This window comes from Harpegnathos saltator, unplaced genomic scaffold, assembly GCF_003227715.2.
Source record: "Harpegnathos saltator strain DR-91 unplaced genomic scaffold, Hsal_v8.6 scaffold144, whole genome shotgun sequence".
Taxonomy (NCBI): Eukaryota; Metazoa; Arthropoda; class Insecta; order Hymenoptera; family Formicidae; genus Harpegnathos; species Harpegnathos saltator.
Window position 1 is genome coordinate 67,493 of NW_020229922.1, and position 22,773 is coordinate 90,265.

At 48.2% G+C, this 22,773-nt stretch overlaps 1 protein-coding gene across 1 annotated transcript; it reads left to right on the forward strand.

Moving 5' to 3' along the window:
- Positions 1 to 3,654: 3,654 nt before the first annotated feature.
- On the forward strand, positions 3,655 to 22,399 carry LOC105191476 (uncharacterized). Its single transcript, XM_011154903.2, has 7 exons — positions 3,655 to 3,999; positions 4,110 to 4,878; positions 15,735 to 15,992; positions 16,727 to 16,863; positions 17,835 to 18,279; positions 20,577 to 20,757; positions 21,364 to 22,399. Exons 2-7 carry the CDS (start codon positions 4,846 to 4,848, stop codon positions 21,603 to 21,605), a joined length of 1,296 nt encoding a protein of 431 aa, XP_011153205.1. The 5' UTR covers positions 3,655 to 3,999; positions 4,110 to 4,845; the 3' UTR covers positions 21,606 to 22,399.
- The last annotated feature ends 374 nt before the right edge of the window (positions 22,400 to 22,773 follow it).

Genomic DNA, 22,773 nt, shown 5'->3' on the forward strand with positions numbered 1-22,773 from the left:
CGCCTTTCGCTCGCTCGCAAGTTCACGATTAACGATGTAATCGCTAGCGCCTCGCCGCCGGTTACGCAGGCGTGATGTAACAGTGCGTGCAACGCGCGCCGCAACGAACGTCACGGGCCATAACGAGCGATGACGAGCGGCGGATCGCGAGCGACGATGAAGCGCGTGGACGATAACGATAATCGCGACGGTAAACATTTTTCTGTGCTTTCCAGCGTCGGCCGCTGAAAACGGGAGAGACTGGGCGCTTTAGCGCGAAAACCGACGAATTTTGCACACCAGTTGAGCCGGTCGCTCTTTAGGGTCTCCATGTACCATGAAGGGTTTGGAGTATCTTTACAAAGGACACTTGTGGATATTTTATTTTTGCTCCACAGTACTCCCCGCGTCGGCTTTTTTTTCCTCTTTCAACGCATGGCAGAGGGTTTCATTCATGTTACAGCTCACGGTCACGATGGAATTTAAATCCGCAACTAGAGCAGCAAGTTTCTGATCCAGAGATAAAGCGCGTGTATTATAAGAAAGAAAAAAATCTTCAACTTAATATCATAATTCAGTATAATTATTATAATCGTCTGATATTCGACTCGATGTGATAAGAAGACGACGCGCACGCGCGCGCGAATCGTATCCTTGTAAAAGGAAATATTCAAGGAATAGCTCTGTACATGCATCTTTCATTATATTTATATTACAGAATTATACATTCGGCTGCCCGTATATTTCGGCGCGTACATTCAGCGAAAATAAATGGAAGGAATTCGCTTTGCCAAAAAATTCGACTCCCCTTTTCGCTGAAATATGCTTCCCTACCGACACTGGGAGCGCGCTCGCTGCTCGGCGTATCTCTCTTTGAAACGCACAAGTGACGCGCAATGTGTATCAGTATGCAACGGGGATGAGGAATTTATTTCGGCGATAGTAAAGGCGCGCTCGCGCCGGCGTAGCCGCTCGCGAGAGAGTTAAACGACGACGGGGCAGGCATGCGCAGCGAAAAATAACGGGAGGGCAATTTCTTCGTTGCCGAGGAGCGTGCAATGCCACTATTACTACTGCTACGTGCGTTTCGAGACCGCGTGACACTGGCATCGAGCTCTATCAGTCACTCAGTCAATGACAAGTACAGTAAAGTCCGTGCGAATGTTGGACGCGCGCGCGCGCCGTCATTCTCACTTTTTTTTTACAGGAGCACATGACGCCGATAAGCACTTAATCCGCACCGTTCCGCGGCGCGGTATATATCGCAACTCGGACAGGGAAAACATCACAGCCTCGTGGAGGAGTCGGCGATTTTTGCAGACGACCAAGTCGCGCGGTTCGATTAAGCTTCTAGAGTGAAGACCGCTCTTTATCAGCGAGATTCGCCTCGTGGGAAATTCCGTCCGTAGCGCAAATTTTATTCACCACGCAACGATCAAGCAAAGAGCTGTGATGCGAGAAGAGAAGAGAGAAGACGACCTTTTTATCACAACATTCTTCAAAGAGATGTTGAACTCGTGAGATTGTTTCCTCCGACGAGAGCGCATCCAGTCGTTGCTCCAGAAATTTATTCGCGAGGGAAGCCAACAACCGGTTAAGCAATTCGCCTATTATGCGTGTCAGAATCGCGTAATATTTCGCGACTCGCTGACTTCGCTGGACTTCCTGGACCGAAGTGCATCCGTAATCGGACGCGACCGAAATTATACGAATTCTTCTGCAGCTACAAATCGGCTTCGTTGCTCGATTTTAACCAGCCATCCTCGTGGTTTCTCTTTGGCGAGAGAGAGAGAGAGAGAAAGAGAGGGAGAAAGGGGACAGATTTATTTGAAAAATCACAAATTCTCTCCGTACTCGCCGAAGAAGTCCTCGTTAGAACTTCATCCGCTCGTTCTCATACACCGCGCGCAAACGCAAGAAGATGTATCATCATCGCCGAGACGACAAGAAACGAGTCAACGCGGACATTATTAGCGGCAATACTCCATTCGCGCGGCAAAGTCTCAATTACGCAAAACCGCGCATCGAACACGATCTGTCTAATTTCTTAAGGGGGGAATCCTGTCTGTAGGCCAAAAAATAGACTACTTTTACGAATTTTTTTTCGGAAACTAAGCGGACGATTGATTTCAAACTTGATAAAAATAATAATATATATTTAACTCATAAGAATGAATTTTTATAGTGTTATATGAATAATGAAAATGTAGCAGATACACAAAAAATAACGCGACGTTTTTAGGCGCGCGCCGTTTCACAGCTCCCATGAGATCTCAAGATACGGTGGACTGGAATAATAATACTAGATGCGCAACTAAGTTTCCGGATTTTTTTGATCAATGAGAAATGGAAAATTTCAAGAGAAATACAAAAAATGGTTTATTCAAAGTATCGTTCCTCGCTAGCTACGCATTTTTGCCATCTCTCTGGCAACACATGAATACCGCGACGATAAAACGACGCGTCTTTGGACCGAAAGCATTCGTCCAACCAATTTTGCACTTCTTCGAAATTGGCCAAGTGTTGCCCAGCCAAGCCATGCGCCATCGACCAGAACAAGTGATAATCGGAAGGGACCAGGTCTGGCGAATACGGCGGGTGCGGTAGCAGATCCCATTTCAGCGTTTTGATGCAAGGCCGTTTTTCGAGCAATGCATGGTTCAAATTGATCAGTTGTTGTCGGTAGCGATGCCCATTGACAGTTTCGCCCGGCTTCTTTTCAGCAGCTCATTGTACACGATTCCTTTCTGGATTCCCACCAAACGCAGAGCATTGTCTTCTTTCCGAAGCGATTCGGCCGTGCCGTCGATATTGATGCTTCGCCAGGTGAAAGCCACGATTTTTTGCGTTTGGGATTCTCGAAATATATCCACTTCTCATCGCCAGTAACAGTTCGATGCAGGAAACTCTTTCTTTCATGCCGCAAAAGCAAAATTTCGGAAGTGGCTCTTCGATTTTCCATCTGTCTCTCAGTCAACCCATTTTCCTTCCTTTTGAGTTTTCCCATGGCATGTAAACGTTTGGAAATACCTTGGCGAGTCATGTTTAATGCCTCCGCAAGTTGATCTTGTGTTTGCGTATCATCTTCATCCAATAACGCTTGCAGATCGGCTTGTCCTCCGGCTTGTTTTTGGTCTTCCGGAGCTCTCCTTGTCCTCAGTGTCGAAATCGCCACTTCTTTTAGCGTTTAAACCAATCTTCACAGGTAGTTTTCGATGGTGCGTGCATTCGCCGTAGGCCTCCTCAAGCAAACGGACGTGCTTCAGCTGCACTTTTTTTCAAGTTAAAGCAGAAAAGCAAAGCTTCCCGCAAATGCTGTTTATTTGCCACAAAACTCGGCATCTTCGTTGTTAGAAAAAATATTTTTGCGTTGCGATATGCGTTGGTATTACGCTGGTTATTGTTAACAGATGTCCAAGATATAAAAAAAACACAACTTCAGACATGTATGTCGACTACATGTGTCGTTAGCGCCATCCATGTGTGAAACCCGGAAACTTAGTTGCGCACCTAGTATAATTAACCTACAAGCTCGCCGCTATCGTCTGAACTGAAGGAAAATAAAAAACGAACTACTTTTTCAATAATTTTAAGGCGTTTAAAAATTATATTTGAAAAATCGACAGTTTTACGTTAAAAATAAATATGAAAAATTAATATTTTTTTATTTCGCTAGTTCACACGATAGAGAGACATGTTTCGAATATGTAACTACATGCTGAAGTCGATCGGTTTATTGTTTTGGTCTCAAATTGTGGGAGCCAGTTAAAGCAAAGTCATCTCGAAAAAAACACGTTTAAAGTTTCATGTACTATTCAATCATATCTCTCTAATACTCACGTAAGTTTCAGCCTAATCGGCAATTTCAAGCCCATATAATGAATTCTTCTCGACTTCATGAAACTCTTTTTTACATTCCTAGGTTTCGTAGGATTGTTTCTACAGTGCAGTTGTATAACGAAACTTTGAAAGACCCAGTGAGCGCTCTGATTTGGACTTGTGCGCCGCTTCGAATAATAGGTTGTAACTTTCGTAATTTTCTAAATTTTTCGATACGGATTTTAGAACGGATTCTTACAACATGTATTTTCAGAAAATGTAATAAAAAATTAATTTTTTTTACCCTACAGACAGGATTCCCCTCTTAATTGCGTGTGCCAACCGCAAAACTGGAAGAACGAGACTCGGACCAAAGCTTCAGACCAAAGAGAAACACGAAGCTACGCTACAAGACGCCCAAAGCGACAAGCGTCATGGAAAGTCCGAAACGAAATCGCCCCCGCGAGGACGATCGCAGTGTTTCCTCGCGCGCGCGGAGAGGGCACGTCGGAAGACCGTCGGAGGAGTGCCGTATCCTCGGCGAACTGGGGCGATGTGTGGTCATCGTCGGGTCACACGGGTCCTCAGGACGTGGTCCAAGAGGACAGGATCCGCATCCGCGGCGCTCGCGCTTCGAGGCCGTCGCTGGGCGAGCGCGAGCGGGACGAACCGAGGAGGATGGTTGTTAGCGGAGGCAGCGAGCATGCATTAACAGTACTCCGGACGGGCCGGTGGTTCTCTGGTTCCCTGCTTTCTGCGACGTCCCCTTCTCAGCGGAGAAGGCACCGATGTGCCCGGCACACACCGGGGAGAAGGAGTCCTTCGCGTGGCCCGGCTCGATGCACGCGCCTCAGTCCGTCGGGGACCTTCGTCAAAATTGCATCCCTCCCGTCTCTGGCGCGTCCTCCAGTTCGGGAGAGTGTCTCGAGTGTTTGCTAAACGCGTCTCGGGTTAACGAGAGGAGAGAGCGACGGCGGAAGAGACTGGCAGAGGCAGAGAGAAAGGAGCGCGAGAGCGAGCGAGAGAAAGAGAGCGCTTAGCGAGATCATGTGGAGGGTCCTGATCGCGGGATTTTGCACGGTGAGTCTTTCATTCGGCAGGGGGTTCAAGCGCGGCCATGAGTCGCGCCGACGACGACGTCGCGCCCGATTCGCGATGGGCGAGGGGTATAACCGAGGATAACCGATTTTCCCCCCCGACGTCGCGACTCGAAGCCCGTCTCGAGCGATTTATAATCCGAGACGAAATTCCGGGCGGAGTTCTATTCGCGAGGGGAAGCGTCTGAAAGATCGGGATCGCGTTTCACGCGTTAAGGGGACGCGTGGAGAGTCAGATTGCTAAAAAAAACCGCTTGTTTTTGATAATATTTCGTGACGAACTGAATTAATGTGCAAGAATGAAAATTTTAGGTATATTTATATAACATATGAAGAGTAGAAAAATTTAGTTTATTAACAAATATTTATATATATAGCTGAAATATACTCTCCTTTCTTCTCAAGTTGTTTGTGCAGTAATATCTCGGCTCTCGGTGGTCCGATCAGAGCGAATTTTAGCTAGAAATCTTCAGGAGGCTTATCATTAACCACTACAAAAAAAAATCGAACAAAATTAACAAAATAGCAGCTATTATTAGAAAAAAATTTTAATTTTCCAATTCTTTTACAATGAAAAAAAAATTAATATCTCGAAATGAGATATTTTGACGGAGTTGTCCATGGTTCATCTGAGAGCCAAATGAACAAATATTATTGCTTTAAAATTTCAAATCGATACGAAGCTCAGTTTCGAAGAAATCGCTGCAAAAAATTGAACAATAAAATTTCGAGAAAAACGCGTTTAAAATTTAAGTGGACGTATATTTACATGAGTACTTGTTAATAAACAAAATTCTTCTACTCTTCACCTGTTGTACAAATATATCTAAAATTTTCATTCTTAGACATTTATTCAGTTCGTCACAAAATATTATCAAAAGCACGATTTTTCAGCAATCTGACCCTCCAGTCCCCTTAATCTACGGACCGTCTCTCGAATATTTTCCGGCACAGCTGCAAAATCGCACATGGAATATCATAGGGAATTCCAGCCTACGAGTCGCCCAAACTCGACTCGCAGGCGGCCGGCTGATTATCTGTCTGTCTCTCTCTCTCTCTCTCTCTCTCTCACAGCGGATGCTACGAAAGAGAGAGAGAGAGAGAGAGAGAGAGACTCATTCAAGGAAACGCATTGGTCCGCTGAAAATCCCGAGCGCGGCTCAAAGTCAGAGGTTTCCGACACACCTATATCGCTTTAATTGACGTGAAGGGCGCGACGACGGGCGACTCTGCCGGAATAAATCAGACCAATCGTGGATGATGGACGACCATTGAAGCTCCGTGTCGTCCACTCTTGGTGACTAATATTTGTCACGTGGCGTCAGGACTTTGTCTGATATTGTGTGCTGACAGTTTGTCATGCGATTGTAATGGATCCGCGCGATGGTTAGACGTTAGTTTTACCGCATCGTCGCTCGGATTGTCGCCTATTTCACCGCGTTAATACCCTCATTAGCGGAAAACGCAAGAGGGAAAGGCATACGGAAAGAGAAAGAGAGAGAGAGAGAGAGAGAGAGAGAGAGGGAAGGAGGAAGAAAAAGAGGAAAAACGCGTCGATCGCGCGAACTCGAGATCGCGCGCGCATTTACATCCGCGAAAGAGTTGTAAGAAATCGTCGCGATAAATCACGTCGCTTCTGCGACGATTACAAATTCATCCGCCGCGAGCGTTCGCCGAGCGAACGTTTCGAGTCGGCTATCGCCGAGCCGAAGGGAGGGAAATTGCGAATTTCAATAAAATCTGACACCGTCGCGAGCTGCCTTAACGAAATAAAAAGACATTGTTGCCACCGCAGGGCTCGCTATCGGTTTCTCGCCCTTGAACGTCACTTTGATACCGCGACATTTAATTACACTCATACTAAGCGACTGGCGACTTATCTTCTCTATTTATTCGCGCGTCCGTCGAGAGCCGGTCTCGTCGTTTTTCTCACACTGGGCGCCCGCCGCGAAATACCTGCCGATAATGACAACGTCAATTAATTTCCGGCAAGAGAGCCGCGAGAGAGCGCCGAGGAGATATCCCGCGGCGAGACAGAGAGTGTCGATCGGTTCTCATTTTAACTGGGCCGCGCGCTGACCTCTGTCGCGATGCTCTTATTGCGTAGAAGGAAAAAGAAAAGAAAGGGGAGGGAAAAAAGGAGAAGCCATAAGCACGATGTATTTTTATATTACATCCTTAAATCATGTCGAGGCGTGACCGCGTCGAAAATAATGTCCGTCTTCGTGGAGAAGCCCCTCGCGAGCGACTCGCTCGAATTTTCCAGGATCGCTTTCCGCGGTCGCGCGCAAAGAACAGAGAGAGGGAGAGAGAGAGAGAGAGAGAGAGAGAGAGAGAGAGAGAGAGAGAGAGAGCGCAACACACGTTGCGGCGGCGTAAGCGCGCCCCGTCGTGGCCTAAGGGTAATTTAAAATGCACACTATTATTAATACGTGACATTCGAGGCGACGAAACGCGATAACGGGCAATTTAAAGCGAGCCGCACGAGCGGGCCATTGATACGTTTGAAATATTAATGGCTCTTCCAAACGACGAAATAATTGAATTGTGTCGGACATATCTCCCCGCGGCCGTACGCCGTCGACTAATTTCGTCGTGAAACGCGATACATTGAAATATACTCTGACACTTGCGAGCGCGAAAGTATCAAACGAGAAGGGAGGCAACAGGACGAGAGAGAAAGAGAGAGAGAGAGAGAGAGAGAGGAGGGGGGAGAGGGCAGGAAAACGAAGATTATGTATGTACATCGTGATAGAGAGTCGCGATTACTTTGAATAAATAATCGACGTGTCGCTGCCTCGGTCGCGAGTCGCGCGAAATAACGTGACGTGTATAATACGCAACAATGGAGCGAGTCCGAAATTTCCAGACGCGCAATTTCGCCCCGAAATATGCTTCGGCGATGGAGGCGATTCTTATTAACGCGCCGTCGCGCGCAAGCGGGCGCGACCTCCCTCGCCCCGTTCCAGCTCCGTTCCAGCTCGCGCAGCTTGGCCGGAATCCCGTTGAAACACGCTCAATTTAAAGTTTAAATGAGAATTAAAATTAATCCGTTTACAGATGATTGAAGTTCTAATTATGCGTATGCAAACCGAGCGCGCGGCGGTCGGTTTCGGCGACGCGAAGGCGCCTCGCGCGTGCCGCCATTTTAAGCGGCGCTCGTGCGGCGGTGGGGAGCGTTTGTTAGCGCGAAAAATACACTTGGCACGAACGACAGGACGCGCGTGGCCGAATAATGAATAACGGGCCCGCTCGAATTCAATTGAGCGCACAATTCGAAGCGACAATTGCAATGTATGGCGCCGAACGCCTCATCTCGGATTATCTCCGTTTGTACTCTTCGCGCTCTCCGCGCAGGCCGCGTTATTATATTTCTCGAATGCCCGACCGCCCTCCTCCCCCGTCCCCCCCCCGTCCAACGGTCGTCGTTACCCGGGCTCGTCGAGTCTCGGCAAAATTCCTCAGCGTACCGAGCGTACACGGTGCGTTGCGCGCTTTACGGCCATCAATTAAACGTCCTTTTATGTCGTCGGCAAATTCCAAGGCAGCCTCGGCGCGGTTGATTCGGCGTCGAATAGGACGCGTGTCGCCGAGGATTTAACTGTACCGAATTGTGTCAGACCGGGCGAGACTGGATGTACCGCGGATAAGCGGAGTCGCGGCATTGAAAAAAGAAGACGCGATTTATGAAGTCATAAAGAGAGGAGGTTTGCGGTTCTTTCGAATGGGACCGAAGAAAAAAAGACCGCCAATCGCGGCGGCCTCGTCTCGCGTGGCAGATTTCGAGTCGTGCCCGCCTGTCCTTTCCCGTTACGCGCGTCCGCCGGTGAAAAACGAAATCCCGATCGCATATAAACCGAACGGCTTATTAGCCGCGCCTCCCTATCTCCGCGCGATAAATTACACGGTTTGCTCCAGGAGCCGCGACCTTAATTTCAACGGCGCTGCTGCTGCCCCGCTTTTCGACCGAATAAACGAGCCAGTGAACGAGGATGCTTCGTAGCGCGAGCATGGAGACTTTTTTCTTAACAACTTGTAGGCACTCGGAGACGTTCGATATCGAGTGATTTTTTTCCCACGGACGAGCGTTGATGGCATCAGCCCGAGTAGCTGTAAAATTCGAGCCCGCGTCGAGCGATATTTTTTTTTTTTCACAAGATATAGCTGTACTCGCAGGCGGTGCGAATTAATTAATGAAATTCGCACGAGTCGATTAACAAAATTTTCCCACAACAAGAGAACGACTCGCTGGAACACACACACACACACACACACACACTCACTCGATCTGTCTGCATTGTTGTGTCACATTCCAAGTCGCGGAATGTCTCGCAGCTTCTCCCGGGGGAGACGCGCGTGCGTATCCGGAAAAAAGTGTCAACACGAATCCGAGCCTCTCGTGTGTGTGTGTGTGTGTGTGTGTGTGTTTTCATTTATTGAGATTAATCTCCCGGCTCGATTCGAGCGAAACGTCTTTTTCCCCGGCCGCTCGTCGAGTCCTCGCACCATCCACGCGCCGGGATACGCGTAATCGCTCGACCGTCGCCGTTGCTCCGACGAGCCGTCATTTCTGCCGATCCGAGGCGGGCGGGTTTATCGGAAAAACATTAGTGAGAGAGTCGCTGAAAGTCGCACGACGAAAAACGTCGTACGCGCATAATCGCGTCTCGCCCGTCCTCCAAACGCCTGGATCTACCCGAAGCCGCGCGCGCGCGAGTCGTTCGCTTACGATGCCATTAAAAATATTAACTTCAGCCGGTGCCGCGTGCGATTCATCGTCGTCTCGTCGTCGAACTACTCCCCGAACGAAGTCGTCGATACAATGCTCGACAATTGTCAATCGCTGCCTCGTGCAATTCTACTCTCGCGCGCGGAACTCGCGCCGGAGATGCTCGCGATAATAAATCCACCGTCGGCTCGTTATCCAATTTGCAGAGATAATTGTTGCAGCAACGAAAGTGGCATAAAAGGAATCGCACACGTGCGCGTGTAGAACGAGTTTATCTCTCTCTCTCTCTCTCTCTCTCTCTCTCTCTCTCTCTCTCTCTCTCTCGTATTGGCGGTCTTCATTCTCAACATTTTCCCGAAATAATTATCATCTTCCGCTGCGCGCGCTCGTCTTCTTCGCGAGGAATCTTCTATTCATTCCCGACCAAGTATTGTACACGCCAACTACGAGATACAAAAAGGACGTGATTCTTCCTGAAGTCCAACTCTTCGCGCTAACCACGTGTCTCTCTTCGTTCGCCGCGTATTCTCCTCCTCCTCCCATTCGCTTCGAAGAAAAGCCCTTCCCTTCGAAGACAAAAATTGCACACCACCGCGTCGCCAGCCCGATGCGGCTGCTCCTGCGTAATTTGCGCGTGGCTTCTCGACTTTGATGAATTTTGTAGCAGACGCCCGCAACCGCGTCAAACGAAAAGGCGCGAAAGAGCGCGCACATTCAGCCCTTGAGTCTTCCTCGGTCGCATTGGCACCCCCGGAAGAGCGGCCACATGGCGGGGCCCCGAATGTCGATCGCGTCTCGCATGCGCTAAAAGCCGATGGCGACTCGAAGGCGACGCGAGGTACGGCTTTACACCTCGCAGAGGGAACTTTCCAGGACACGACAAAAGCGGGTCTTTATACGCGACGACGACACTCGCGTCCGCGGGAGGACTCATCGAGCGACCTGCTTCTGCGTCTGCGATCTCGGCTCCGAGACTCGTCAGTCTCGGAGCGATCCTGAGACTCGGCGGGACTCCTTCGATGCGATGTGCGAGAGCAATTCGCGCCTCAATGGAGCCGCGAATCAACGAATCTAACGGTGCACGCGCGCGAACGTGCCGATCTGCGATCTCGGCTCGAGCCGTCTACGCGTCTACGAATTTAACGATCTGCCCTACCTGCCTACGGGACCATGAATTTACGAACCGGTCGCTCTATGAACCTCGCGACCTGGCTCTATCGTCGAGCCCGAAACCTGTTCTCCACGTTAATGAGATGCGGCGGTAGCGCCGCTCGAACCGGAGATGTTTTTCGGTCCCGACGTGACACTTCACGTCGCATTATTTCGAATTTCCGTCTTCTAAGTGTATACGACGCTTTTCAAGCTACAAAACTCGTCTCGCGGTGCCGGTGGAAACCTAGCGATCGCTCGGGCGAGATGAAAAATCTACCGAAGGGAAATTTTTACACGATCTCAATTAGCAAGCCTTCGCTTGTACTACTCATACTTGATAATAATTCTCTCTCTCTCTCTCTCTCTCTCTCTCTCTCTCTCTCTCTCTCTCTCTCTCTCTGAGAACATATTCAAAGACAATTTCCTTGGAATAATTTTATATCCGAGAATATATTCTAAAAACAACTCGAGAATAATCCACGAGTTTCAATCTTCACGCGAGACTTGGAGAAGACTCGCAGAGAAGAAGCTCCCCCAGGGAGCGCTAGCGTCGCGAGATAAAGAGACCACGACTCGCTAATTTTCTTCTCATATTTTTTAATCAACAACGCGCACGCGCTCGCTCGCTCGCTCGCTCGCTCGCTCGCGTCGACGTGGTGGGCTCTCGTTGCCATCTCGCCCGGCGATCTTTTTACTCGGGCTGCGTCGGCAAGCGATCGCGGCGTGAAGGCAACACACCTGCCGCGGCAGTTACATATACGCATCCACTCGCGCGATCGGGCCTGATAGCCGCGATACCGCGCGATCGGGAGCGCAGCTATCTCGAAAAGCGAGAAAAAGGAAGAAACACACGGCCTACCCGGCGTGACCCACGGCGGTGAGCACGAGCGCGAACACGCGCTCGCTGCAAGCGTACGCTCGCTCGCGCGATATATAACGTGTATGGTACACATAAGGAATATCTTACGCGGCCAGCAGAGCGTTTCCTTACACCGTTATCCGTATCGAAGTGGGTTCTCGTTCTGGTCGCATGTTGGTCACCCTGTTCTTTACCAATGGCAACATAATGGCATTGTAAACGCCAGCGCCGAGGTCGTCCGCGAGTCACAGCGAGTAACTCGCAGGAGCACCAACACGCGCGTGCGCGCGTATGACGGTTCTTTCAAGCCGATAATTAATGCGAGTATCGCCGATGAAAAGCGGGCGCCTCGCGAATCATAACGTAAATTAATTGCAATCTTAATCGCTTTTATTGTAGCGCGCGAGCGGGCGAACGCGCCTACCTCGAGGGCCCGCGGCCGTATAAGGTACAATAAAGCGTACAATATATTCCATTCCATTCCATTCCGCGCGCGCGCCCATGTAAAGCAAATGACCGCGCGAGAGGGAAGCTCGCGTGACACGGCGCACAAAGTACTAATTAAGGGACGATTAAAGGGAAAACGATCGTATTCGCGTGCTCACGGTGCGCCGCACGTGCGGACGCGCCAAAGTCGCTACGAAATCATTTCGTGGCGCTCCCCCTTCCCCCTTCTCTCTCTCTCTCTCTCTCTCTCTCTCTCTCTCTCTCTCTGCATCGCGCGCGTAAATAAATATGACCCGCGACGATGAAATCAATAATCGGCTCTGTTTTGCGTGAGCGGGCTCGCTGCCCGATCGTGCGCGTGTTGGGCAGAACGAGAGACCGAACGCGACGCGATTACGTGCCGAGACGTCCTCCAAGTTTTGAAAGGACTAAGGCCCCTTGCACAATGCCAGGCAACAAGCGATAAGAATACAAATAGACCAATCACAATCGACTTTTACAAGAATAATTTATTGCGATCGGTCTATTTTTATTCTTATTGCCTGTTGCCTGGCATTGTGCAAGGGGCTTAAGGCTCGATCCACACTATCGATCCGCTCACGCTCAGATCGCGCTCCGGTCACGCTGCGATCAAATATTTTTCCACTGTTTATAACGTACGTAATCATATTATCGGTAACGCTCGAGTTTCGGCCAAATCTCGCTCCAATAACGATCCTTCGAAAGAATATTTTGCCGGAGCGTGATCGAAGTTGTCATACCGGAGTCATACCGATAATGTAAACAGACTTTCGATCAATCCACCGTCAGTTTTCGCAGACTCGCAGACTCGCAGTCTCGTGACTCTCAAGCAGTATCAAATAATAATAATAAGAATAAGAAAATATGAATAAAGAAAAACTGTGGTCATTTGAAAAATGTACGTATATATGTATATCGTGTTATAATTAAAAATTAATTATGAACATGTATAGAAAAATATGATAAAATATTAATATTATTAAAGTTTCTTACAAAAGATAAACCAACAAGAGCTGACGCCGATGTTCAAGGGAAATTAATGTTTAACCTAATAAACACAATTTTTTCTCAGATGTTTCAATCCTATTATTTGAATTTTCTTCGGTGAATTCGCTTCATACAAAATTTTCTTTAATTAACAATATGTTATAATTGTGCAAATAAAACCTTAAACTCCGTTCCTTATGTTGCTTTCAAGCATTTAAATAAAATTAAAATCAAATTAAATGAAAATTAGGAAAGAATCCAATAATAGAATTGTAGATTTTTAGGCAGAAACTACACTGATCGTCTGGGATAGAACCGAGAGGAGCGGATCAATGAGTGATTCAATAGTGTGAACATTTTAGGCATACGATCGGACCGTGAACGAACCGATAGTGTAGATCGAGCCTAAAGCGATAGTCGCCCTGCGACTAAACTTATAGGGTAAACGCTAAGGCCGGCTGCTTATTCACGTCTTGCACGCTAATCTCGATCCGCGACTCTCGCAACGCTCGCGTCGACCTCGATTCGTCGTCGAGGAGACGCGTCCGAGGAGATCGAAATCGTTCCGAGCAATTTACGCAATTTCCGGGGAAGCAGGGCAAACGGGCGCGTTTGTCATTTCGGAAGAAACGTAGAAAGTAAATCTGATCGGGTAGGTGCGGGGGGAGGAAGAGGAGGAGATTGGAAATAATGCGCGATCCGCTATGGCGCGCCGCGAGAGCGCGACTGAACGGTGGCAAATTACCGTGAAAGAAAAAAAAAGACTCTGGCTGCATAACAGTTACGGAACAATACGGTTGTTAGGTTTTAGTCACTATTTACGCGAGTTCACGGCGATGCGCGCAAGTCGAATCGAGTCGCGCGAGAGTCCCGCGGTATGTTCGTGCGTGTCGCTCGGTGCTGTGGCATGTAGAGTAACATTGTTTTAGCAGCGGCGACACGTAAAGAAGCACATCGCGGGAGCGATAGGTATTGACGTTCTTCGGAGCGCACCGCGGTGCGTGCTTCAATATTGCGTTCGGATGAAGGGAGAAAAAGAGGAGACATGTATCGCGAAAATCGCAAAAGCCTTCGCTCGTAGGCATGCATGTTGTTCCATGAAACGGCAAAGCACGTAATGCGCACATGCTGCGCTTTAATCGGATGAAATATTTTCGTTTAGAAACGCGAAATTAAACGGCCAGGAAATGCGTGGACTAATGGGTATCATTTTTTGGTTCTTTGAAGCACAGATTTTTTGCCTCTACAGGAAACACACGAACGGTCTGAGGGGATTATAGGAGGGAAGCGCTCTTCGTGCCTCTCTTTCTTTCTCTCTTTCTGTTTATCGATTATTTCTCGTCCTCTATACGAGGCAGCATAGATCGGTAAACTCGTGTACAACGTCCTGGTCGGATAGCTAAATAGTCACAGTTACGTAAATAATCGTAGAGACTAAAAAGTAAACACGGTAAGTTACTATCGCATGTAAGTTGCCGGGATACAAAGAAGATGAAAGGAAATATTGCTCGTTCTTCTCTTTACCGATCGTCCCTACACGATGTAACGTTTAATTAATTAACCCATAAACACCGTTCTGGTCGGATAGTCAAACGGTCATAATCACAGCATATAAAATGTCACAGAGATCAAATAAATAGAAAATAAATTGCTGCTCCAAATTACTACACGAGGGCTGCAAAGCTATTAATAAAACTCAAAATAGAGTCATATATGAAGAAAATAATTTGGTTATGGAATAAATTCAAAAAAACAATTTTCTGGTGAAATATGAACGATTCATAAATGTCAGTTGAAGTTATCAGAATTCAGTCTAGATCGTCAAAATTCCTGATAACTTAAGCAGAATTCTGATACTTTCAATCGAGATTTCTACATGAAAAAAAATGTTTGATTGAACAAACCAATTTTCTAGTGAAATATGAACAATACAAAAATTCCAGTTGAAGTTATCAGAATTCAGATCATCAAGATTCCTGGTTAACTCAAGCAGAATTCTGATATTTTCAATCGAAATTTTTACATGAAGAAAAATGTTTAGTTGAATAAACCAATTTTTTTCATGAAGTACGAACAATTTAGGGATTTCGGTTGAAGTTATCCAGAGTCCAAGATCATCAAAATTCCTAATTGACTTAAGCTGAATTCTGGTACTTTCGATCGAAATTTCTACACGGAGAAAAATATTTAGTTAAGTAAACCAATTTTCTAGCGAAATATAAACGATACAGAAATTCCGGTTAAAGTTATCAGAATTCAGTTTAGATCGTTAAAATTCCTGACTTAACTTAAGCAGAATTCTGATACTTTGAATCTGAAATTTCTGAATCGTTCATACTCACACACATACACACACAGAAAATCGGTTTGTCCAACTAAACATTTCTCTGCGTGTATAGAACGGCGATCGAAGACCGAGGACGCGATGTGCGCCTCGGTGTTGCTCAGAAGACGATCCGTGCAGGACGATCGTATTACGATCGTAATCGATAAACCGAAGGGACAGAAACGCTCGACGCGAAAGGTGGGTGGCAGAGAGGCGTTAATCGCTCGGCGCTGTGCGCACCCTGAAATCTTTCCTCGCCGCCACCGGCCTTTCGCATCAGCTCGCCGGGCTCGACATTAACATCGGCCGTCGTTTCAGGTTGCCGCCGCCGTTGCCCAGGATTACGAGGTCTCGGACATTCAGTGCAGCGGCGCAGGATCGGCGGCCGATCTGCTGACAGCGAAGATCAAAAGGCCGGTCGGCTTCAGAGGCGCGCCGCTCTTCGCCGACGACAGATCGGCGAATCCGCTCGCCGACATTCACTGCCAGATCAGGCCGGACCCGAGCGATCCGCAGGAGGATAACTACTTCCTGAAGGTGACTGACTTCTCCCGATGCGGCATCCTCAAGAGAAATGTGAGTCACCGCTCTCGCGAGTCCCGCGAGTTACGCGGAACCGATTTTTCCCTCTTTTCCTCTTTCTCTCTTTTTTCTTTTCCTTCCACGACGAAGGGGGAAGGGGGGACCCCCCGATGCCGATGATGCATTCGCTCGGGTCGCCGGGAGTGGGACTACTCTCCCGCGGGTCTGTGACGCTGCACAAACAGACCCTGACGGGACCATCAACCGCGGTAGAGCGGCAGCCAACTTGGTTCGCTATCAGATCGCTCGCGGTCGATCGCTCGTCGATAAGCGACTATTAATTCGCGATTCAATCCCTCTCCGAGGAGGCCAGGCGGCGATAAAACGCTTCCGCGCGCGCAATAGTATATCGTCCGATACCGCGCAGCGCCACGATATTTCGACAAAAAGAAATATTAATCGCCAACGTTCGCCGGACGTTCGTTGCTATGAGCTACGCGATAAGTCGTATCTGCTTAATCGCATCGTACCTCTCGAATCCCGTTTCTGCGCCGCGAGGAAAGAAGCAGCGGCCGTCCTCGCGAGCATCACGCATCATCGGGCGTCCCCGTCCCCGGGAGAGAAGAAGAAAGGAGAAAGAAGGAAGAAAGTGGTGAGGAGGGGGGGGGGGGGCATTTCCCGCGCCGAAAATGCCGAAATTGCGCGTTCGACGGCGGGCGTGTGCAACGACGACGCACGGCTCGCGCGGGCGCGCAATAGCGATAAATCACGATTAATCGTGCCACCAGGGATTCATCCACCTGCGGGTGTGGTTCCCGGCCTTCCCCGGCGTGGTGATGCTGGCCGACCAGGAGCTGATCCTGATGTGCCGGCCGCCCGAGCCGACGCTGCTGAGGCACAAGGCTGCCGGCTTCGCCGGCACTTTGTAAGTCATCACGCCCATTCCGTGCACGATATCTCGGCGAATCTCGAGTAATAAACGAGCATTATTTCCGTCATGCCGCGTACGCGTTCGCCGGAGCGCGCTCCTGCGCGAGCCGCGCCGAGCGAACGGTTATCCGCACCACATACGCGCTTATGTTCTACCTCGTAACAGCGACAGTAAAACACGGCGCGCGCCGCGGCCCCGAAGTTGGAGGGTCCTGGTACGTAAAACGATAACTTCTCTTGGCTCTTTGCTGTCTCGGACCCGCCGAGTTTGGCGAAGCTGAGAGCCTCGTCGCTGTAACGGACGCTCCTCTGACTCTGGCGATGTGCTTTCTCGCGTTTGCTGACGGCTGAGGGATTTTTCACTCGCTTTGCGTCCTCGTCCTCGAGGGAGTACCTGCAAAAATTGCTAAATCGAGATACTTGTGAAATAAAATTCGTGGAATTACGTGGAAGGACATTGATTGTATGTAGACATGCAGTTATCAGAATATCGGAGGAAGGATAAAGAGTTTTTTTATTAAATCTACCGGGTAGGGTAGGGTGAAATCTCGATGAAAAGTTTCGGCGAGGAAATCAAGACGCAAATTTCCTCTCGTCCGAGTCGAGGGGATCCTCGGGGAGTTACCCGCAACCTCCTGAAGTTCATGAACTCCAGACGTAGTTATCGAGATATTGGGGAGATTATTCAAGTAAAGTTCTGGAAATGTTGGCTGAAGGCTTTTTAATACAAAAATGAACACTCAATCTGCTCCCTAGCCGGACCCGCTGGCCTCGCAGATTCTTCGGAAGCCCGTGCGGGCGCTAGTTTAAGAATTTTTGCCTCTCGGGCGGGGGGGGGAGGGGAGACGTAAGCGCGAGCCCCCGTAAACTCACTCTCTCGCTCTTCTGCAAGCAGCTAACTCCGGAGACAAGTGCCAGGCGCTGAAGCGATGACGCGCCGTCTGCTTAAAGGGTTAATCGTTTCAGTCCGCACGGCGCCCGGGTGTCCGGCGTGGTGGAGGAGACGCCGGGCCGGCTCGAGTACGAGGTGGCTCTTTATCGCGAGGCCACCGGCAACGTGTCTGATAGCTCGCAGACGGTCGATCAGGCGGTACCAATCGGCACGAAGCTGCAGCTGCGCGCCCGCATCAGCCCGGACAGCGCTTGGGGCTACATCAAGCTGCTGGAGGTGACGGTCAGCCCTGACCCGGACCAGCCCCATGCTTCCGGCAGCGTCGTACTCGTAAAGGACGGCTGCAGGAACCGCGACTTTGCGTCCATCATCCCGCATCAGCCGGCGAGGTACCGCGAGCGCAAGAACGAAGTCTTCCTCGACTTCGAGGCCTTCCTGCTCAGCTCGATGAGGGAGCGCTCCACCCTCTGGATCCACTCGCAGATTAAGGCTTGCATGGAGCCGCAGGACTGTCAACCGGTAAGGCGACGAAGATCATCCAAGGTAGTGCGGCGTACGACGAGCGCCGGCGGTCAAGACAGGATATCCCAGTTCGTTCTTCTGTGTCTTAGAAAAACTGACTCGTCGCGCGAGATAGATGGCGGAATTATTTATTCTCGTCTTTAACACTGTAAATTTACCATTACGAGACCCCCCCTTTCTCTCTCTCTCTCTCTCTCTCTCTCTCTCTCTCTCTCTCTCTCTCGCCTCTCTCGGCTTGTGTCGCGCTTAGGCCGGCAACAGGTTTCAATCCGGTACTCGACGCCACTCGTGGCCGCTTTTTCCGTCAATTTTAGGTCGCTCTGCTCGCGCACCACAATCGCAGTCATACCTCGTGCACCTCCACGCCGTCGATTCCGGAGAGTTCATCCTCGCGACAGCACGAACTTTTGAAGCGCCGAGCGTTCTTTCGTTTATTAGTCGTGACGAATGAGCTACTCGCCGCGCGGAGTGAAGTTTCAAACTGTTATCGCGCGGTGTAGCACGCTTTTAAGCGCCATTCGTCGGAGAATTTTACTGTGTGCTACATTTCCAAACGCTGTCTCCCCCCCTCTCTCTCTCTCTCTCTTTCTCTCTCGCATCTCGCGGTACACGCTTCTGTGTTCAGCGCGTGTCATGCGGTCGAAAGTCATTCCGGCGGATTCGTACATTCGTGCATGAACATTCGATGACATCACAGACACACTATATGGCGTCAGTTGCAACTAGCGAGTCGCTGGAATTCACGCTGGAAAGAAAACGCGATAGTTTCGGGATATGGCGCGCGCGACCCACGGAGCATGCAAAATCCATTATCAGTAGCGGACATACCATGGGCACTCAACGTCAAAGATAATATATAATCGAGATATCTGTGCACGCGGATCTACCGGTGTTTGGCCTCACACATAAAGACAGGGAGGGAGAGAGAGAGAGAGAGAGAGAGAGAGAGAGAGAGAGAGAGAGAGAGAGAGAGAAAGGAAAGAGGTCCCCGTCTCTATCTGGATTCACCTGGGATTTCGAATATTTTTAAAACCTAAAATAAGTAAAAGAAACCGAAAGAAATCTAGGGTAATTATGCAGTATAGGGGATGCACCTTCAATGACTTTGACCTTGACATATGTTGTCAAGGTTATCACTCTGAGCAATATGCAAAAGGTTTCAGGTGGCGCTCGTTGTTTGTTAAAAAGTTATTATCAAAAGAAGTTTCATTAATCGAGCGTAATTCTTCGATACTATGTATTTAGGTAAGGTAAACTTTACACATATGTGAGCGGAGAAGAGGCTTAATTGCATAATTACCAAAAGTTATTACCATATCCAAAAATTCCTTTCATATATTCTAAAATTTTTCATTTAAGCAGCATAGCATACGATCATGTTGACAAGAGTTATAAGGAAATATACATATTTTCCATATATTTTGTCGTATAAATTTATTGTATGATTATAATTATTGAAAATACAAAACAACTTTCATGAATATGATCTTTCGCCTAAATTAACAAGTCTACGATATATTAAAATAACAGACTCTGAGAAGATTAGCAAAAACTCCTACGCAAGGTTTGGCACAAATAAATTACTTAAATGCAAACCTTGCTAATCATTTCGGAATCTACAATTTTAGTATACGATAAGATAGACTTATCAATTTAGAAAGGCGAAAGATTTAAGTGCCAAAATTTATGTATATAAAAACAAACGTATTGATAATTCGTTTTGATGGTTCCGAGTACTATTCAAAAAGTTTAAATTAGCGATCATTGTTTATTACAAACAACGGTGAATACAAATTACGTTCATTTTGCTGAACTTCTTTTTTGTTGATGAACTTTTTAACAAACAACCCCTTAGGAAAAATTACTTTAAGATGTTCAAATTAACTTAAAGTTACTTATAGTTACCTAAAGTTACTTACAGTTAACTATAAATTACTTACAGTTAACTATAGGTAATTTTAAGTTAATTTGAAAATTTAAAGTAATTTTTCCTAAGGGACGAGCGTCGCCTAAAATTTTTTGCACATTATTCAGGGTGATGGCCTTGACAACATATATCAAGGTCAAAGTCATTGAAGGTGCAACCCCCTGCATAATTATCCAGTCTAGAAAACTGGAAGAATCTAAAATAAGTAATCTAAAATCAAATCTCTCTAGAGAGAGAGAGAGAGAGAGAGAGAGAGAGAGAGAGAGAGAGAGAGAGAGAGAGAGAGAGAGAGCAAGCAAGCGGAGCTCCACTGCAGTCCGTCTTGTACTTGTACTTAGCGCTTCAGCTCTCTTATCTTTCTCCACAGGATTTCTGTCTCGATCTGTTCGAGCCGTCGGGTCACGGGAAGAAGAGGAAAAGAGCGGTCGAGATGGAAGCGTCGGGCGAGTTCCTCCCGAAAGTCGAGCGCTTGATCAAGAGGTACAACGATTCCACGCCATACACGAAGTTCAAGGAGAACATCGAGTACACGGTGATGATGCCAGATGGTGAGTTGCACTGGCGCGAGGAGAGCCGAAGCTGAAGCTGAACCCTCCTCGCGGTTGACACTTGAGCACCTTCACGTTGGCGCGGGGAAACGGTAGTTCAGCGCTCCAGCGCTGAAGTGGAGATATCGAAGTATCACGTATACCTCTTTACGTTTCTACTGGTCGCCTCATTTCAATATTGTGCTCAATACGCTCTTATCGACTCGATTGCTCCAAGTCGCTCGTTACGCGCGACTGTCAAAATTCAAGCGACGCGTCATGCGCGCGTTGAGCAGAAATCTCTTTCTTCGTCGGCGATCTGTCCCTGAAAGAATTTTCGTAACGCCCAGTTATTGCTGAAACAATGTCTTCTTGCTGCCGAGGAATTCAATTCACATTACGACTGTAATCTCACATAACTGAGATTAATCTCCCTAGCATCGATCCTCGGCGGGGGTCGCCGGACGATAAGATTCACGACAGACAGATTAATTTGTAACTCTCACATTCGGGCGAGTGTATCAAGATTAAGCGGCCGGACCGGAGCGGCTCTCCGGGCCCGCGGCCGAGATAACGGAACGTTACGCGATCGTTGTAATTCTGATTAATATTCTCTCATTATCATAGACCTGTACGACAAGGTGGCGGCCGGCCTTGAAGGCAGCTGCGGCAATTTCCTCTACGTGGCGACAGGATTGGGCGTTCTCCTCGTGTTATCGGCCTTCATCATGTGCTACTTGGCGTCGCGTCTCCACGGCCTGTCGTCGTCGATGCAGCAGAACAAGTCCATCGACGAGCTGGTCAGAGATCGCAGTAGAAAGTACTGCGACACCACGCCCGGTTATACCGGCCGTTCGACCGTGCAATAAAGGGAAGTGCACTTTTGAGAGGCGCGAAAGGACACTCGCGGACGGCGCGGGAGTACCCTTTCGCGATTACATCGCGGCGCGATGCGTAACGTATTGTATCAGTTGACGTTACACATCGCTTGCATGGACACACTTTTCCTCCATCGGAACTGGGACGACTGGTTCGGCTTGAGAATCGGGGAGATCGCCTCGAAGGGAGGCGATATCGCAGTTTACCGCTTGATCGAGCAGCCGCTTGATTCTCCATTTGCAAAACGCGGAACACGTTAACTGAAAACAAGGAAAGAGGACAAGGATAACGAGACGTATATGATTTTCCGCTGCAGTATCGTCCGTCCGACACGTTACACGCGCATCACCGTTACTAATTTATCGCCAAGTGATTCTCCGGGAAATTCTCCGAATAAGCGCTCGGACGAGGAGTGCGAACGAGGAATGCCCACTGTGTCGAATCGAAAATGGAATTCTCGTTGACGTAAGTTACGCCGCCGGCGACGGCGAAAGAGAGAAATAATAACCGCTTTTCCGCGAAATAATAATCGATCGAGCCGAACGATCAAACGCGTGTGACGAAGCGAAGATTGGTTGATTACTCATGAAGGAAAAAAGAGAATCTTGCGCGATCAGAGATACGCCGATAAAATGACGTTCGCTATTTTGCAATGTAGATACGATAATTCACAGTTATGACATACACGCATTTACGAGGCTGCACCGCTTAACGCACATTCTCTCAACAAAAACGTAGGCGCGACATGAAAAATCTTGTACGTTTCTCTCTCTCTCTCTCTCTCTCTCTCTCTCTCTCTCTCTCTCTCTCTCTCTCTCTCTCTCTCTCTCTCTCTCTCTCTCTCTCTCTCTCCATCTCTTCCCTCTTCTCTCATACCCAATTCCTCATTTTTAACTCTTTGATACCAGTGGACAAATACATAGATATAAAAATAATTTTAGATCGATTATATATCACACTGCCAATTGACTCAATTGTTGCTCAGCTGTTTGGTCCATTTTCTCCATTTTTTACCACCAAACAGCCGAATCCACAAGTGGGAAAGGTGTTTTTTCAGAAAAATTAACGAGTTTTTCAACTCGAGTGCTTTTGCTCCTCTGGATCAGGGAAAATATTAGACTTAATATTAAATAATATTTACACACATGGTCTCTCGAA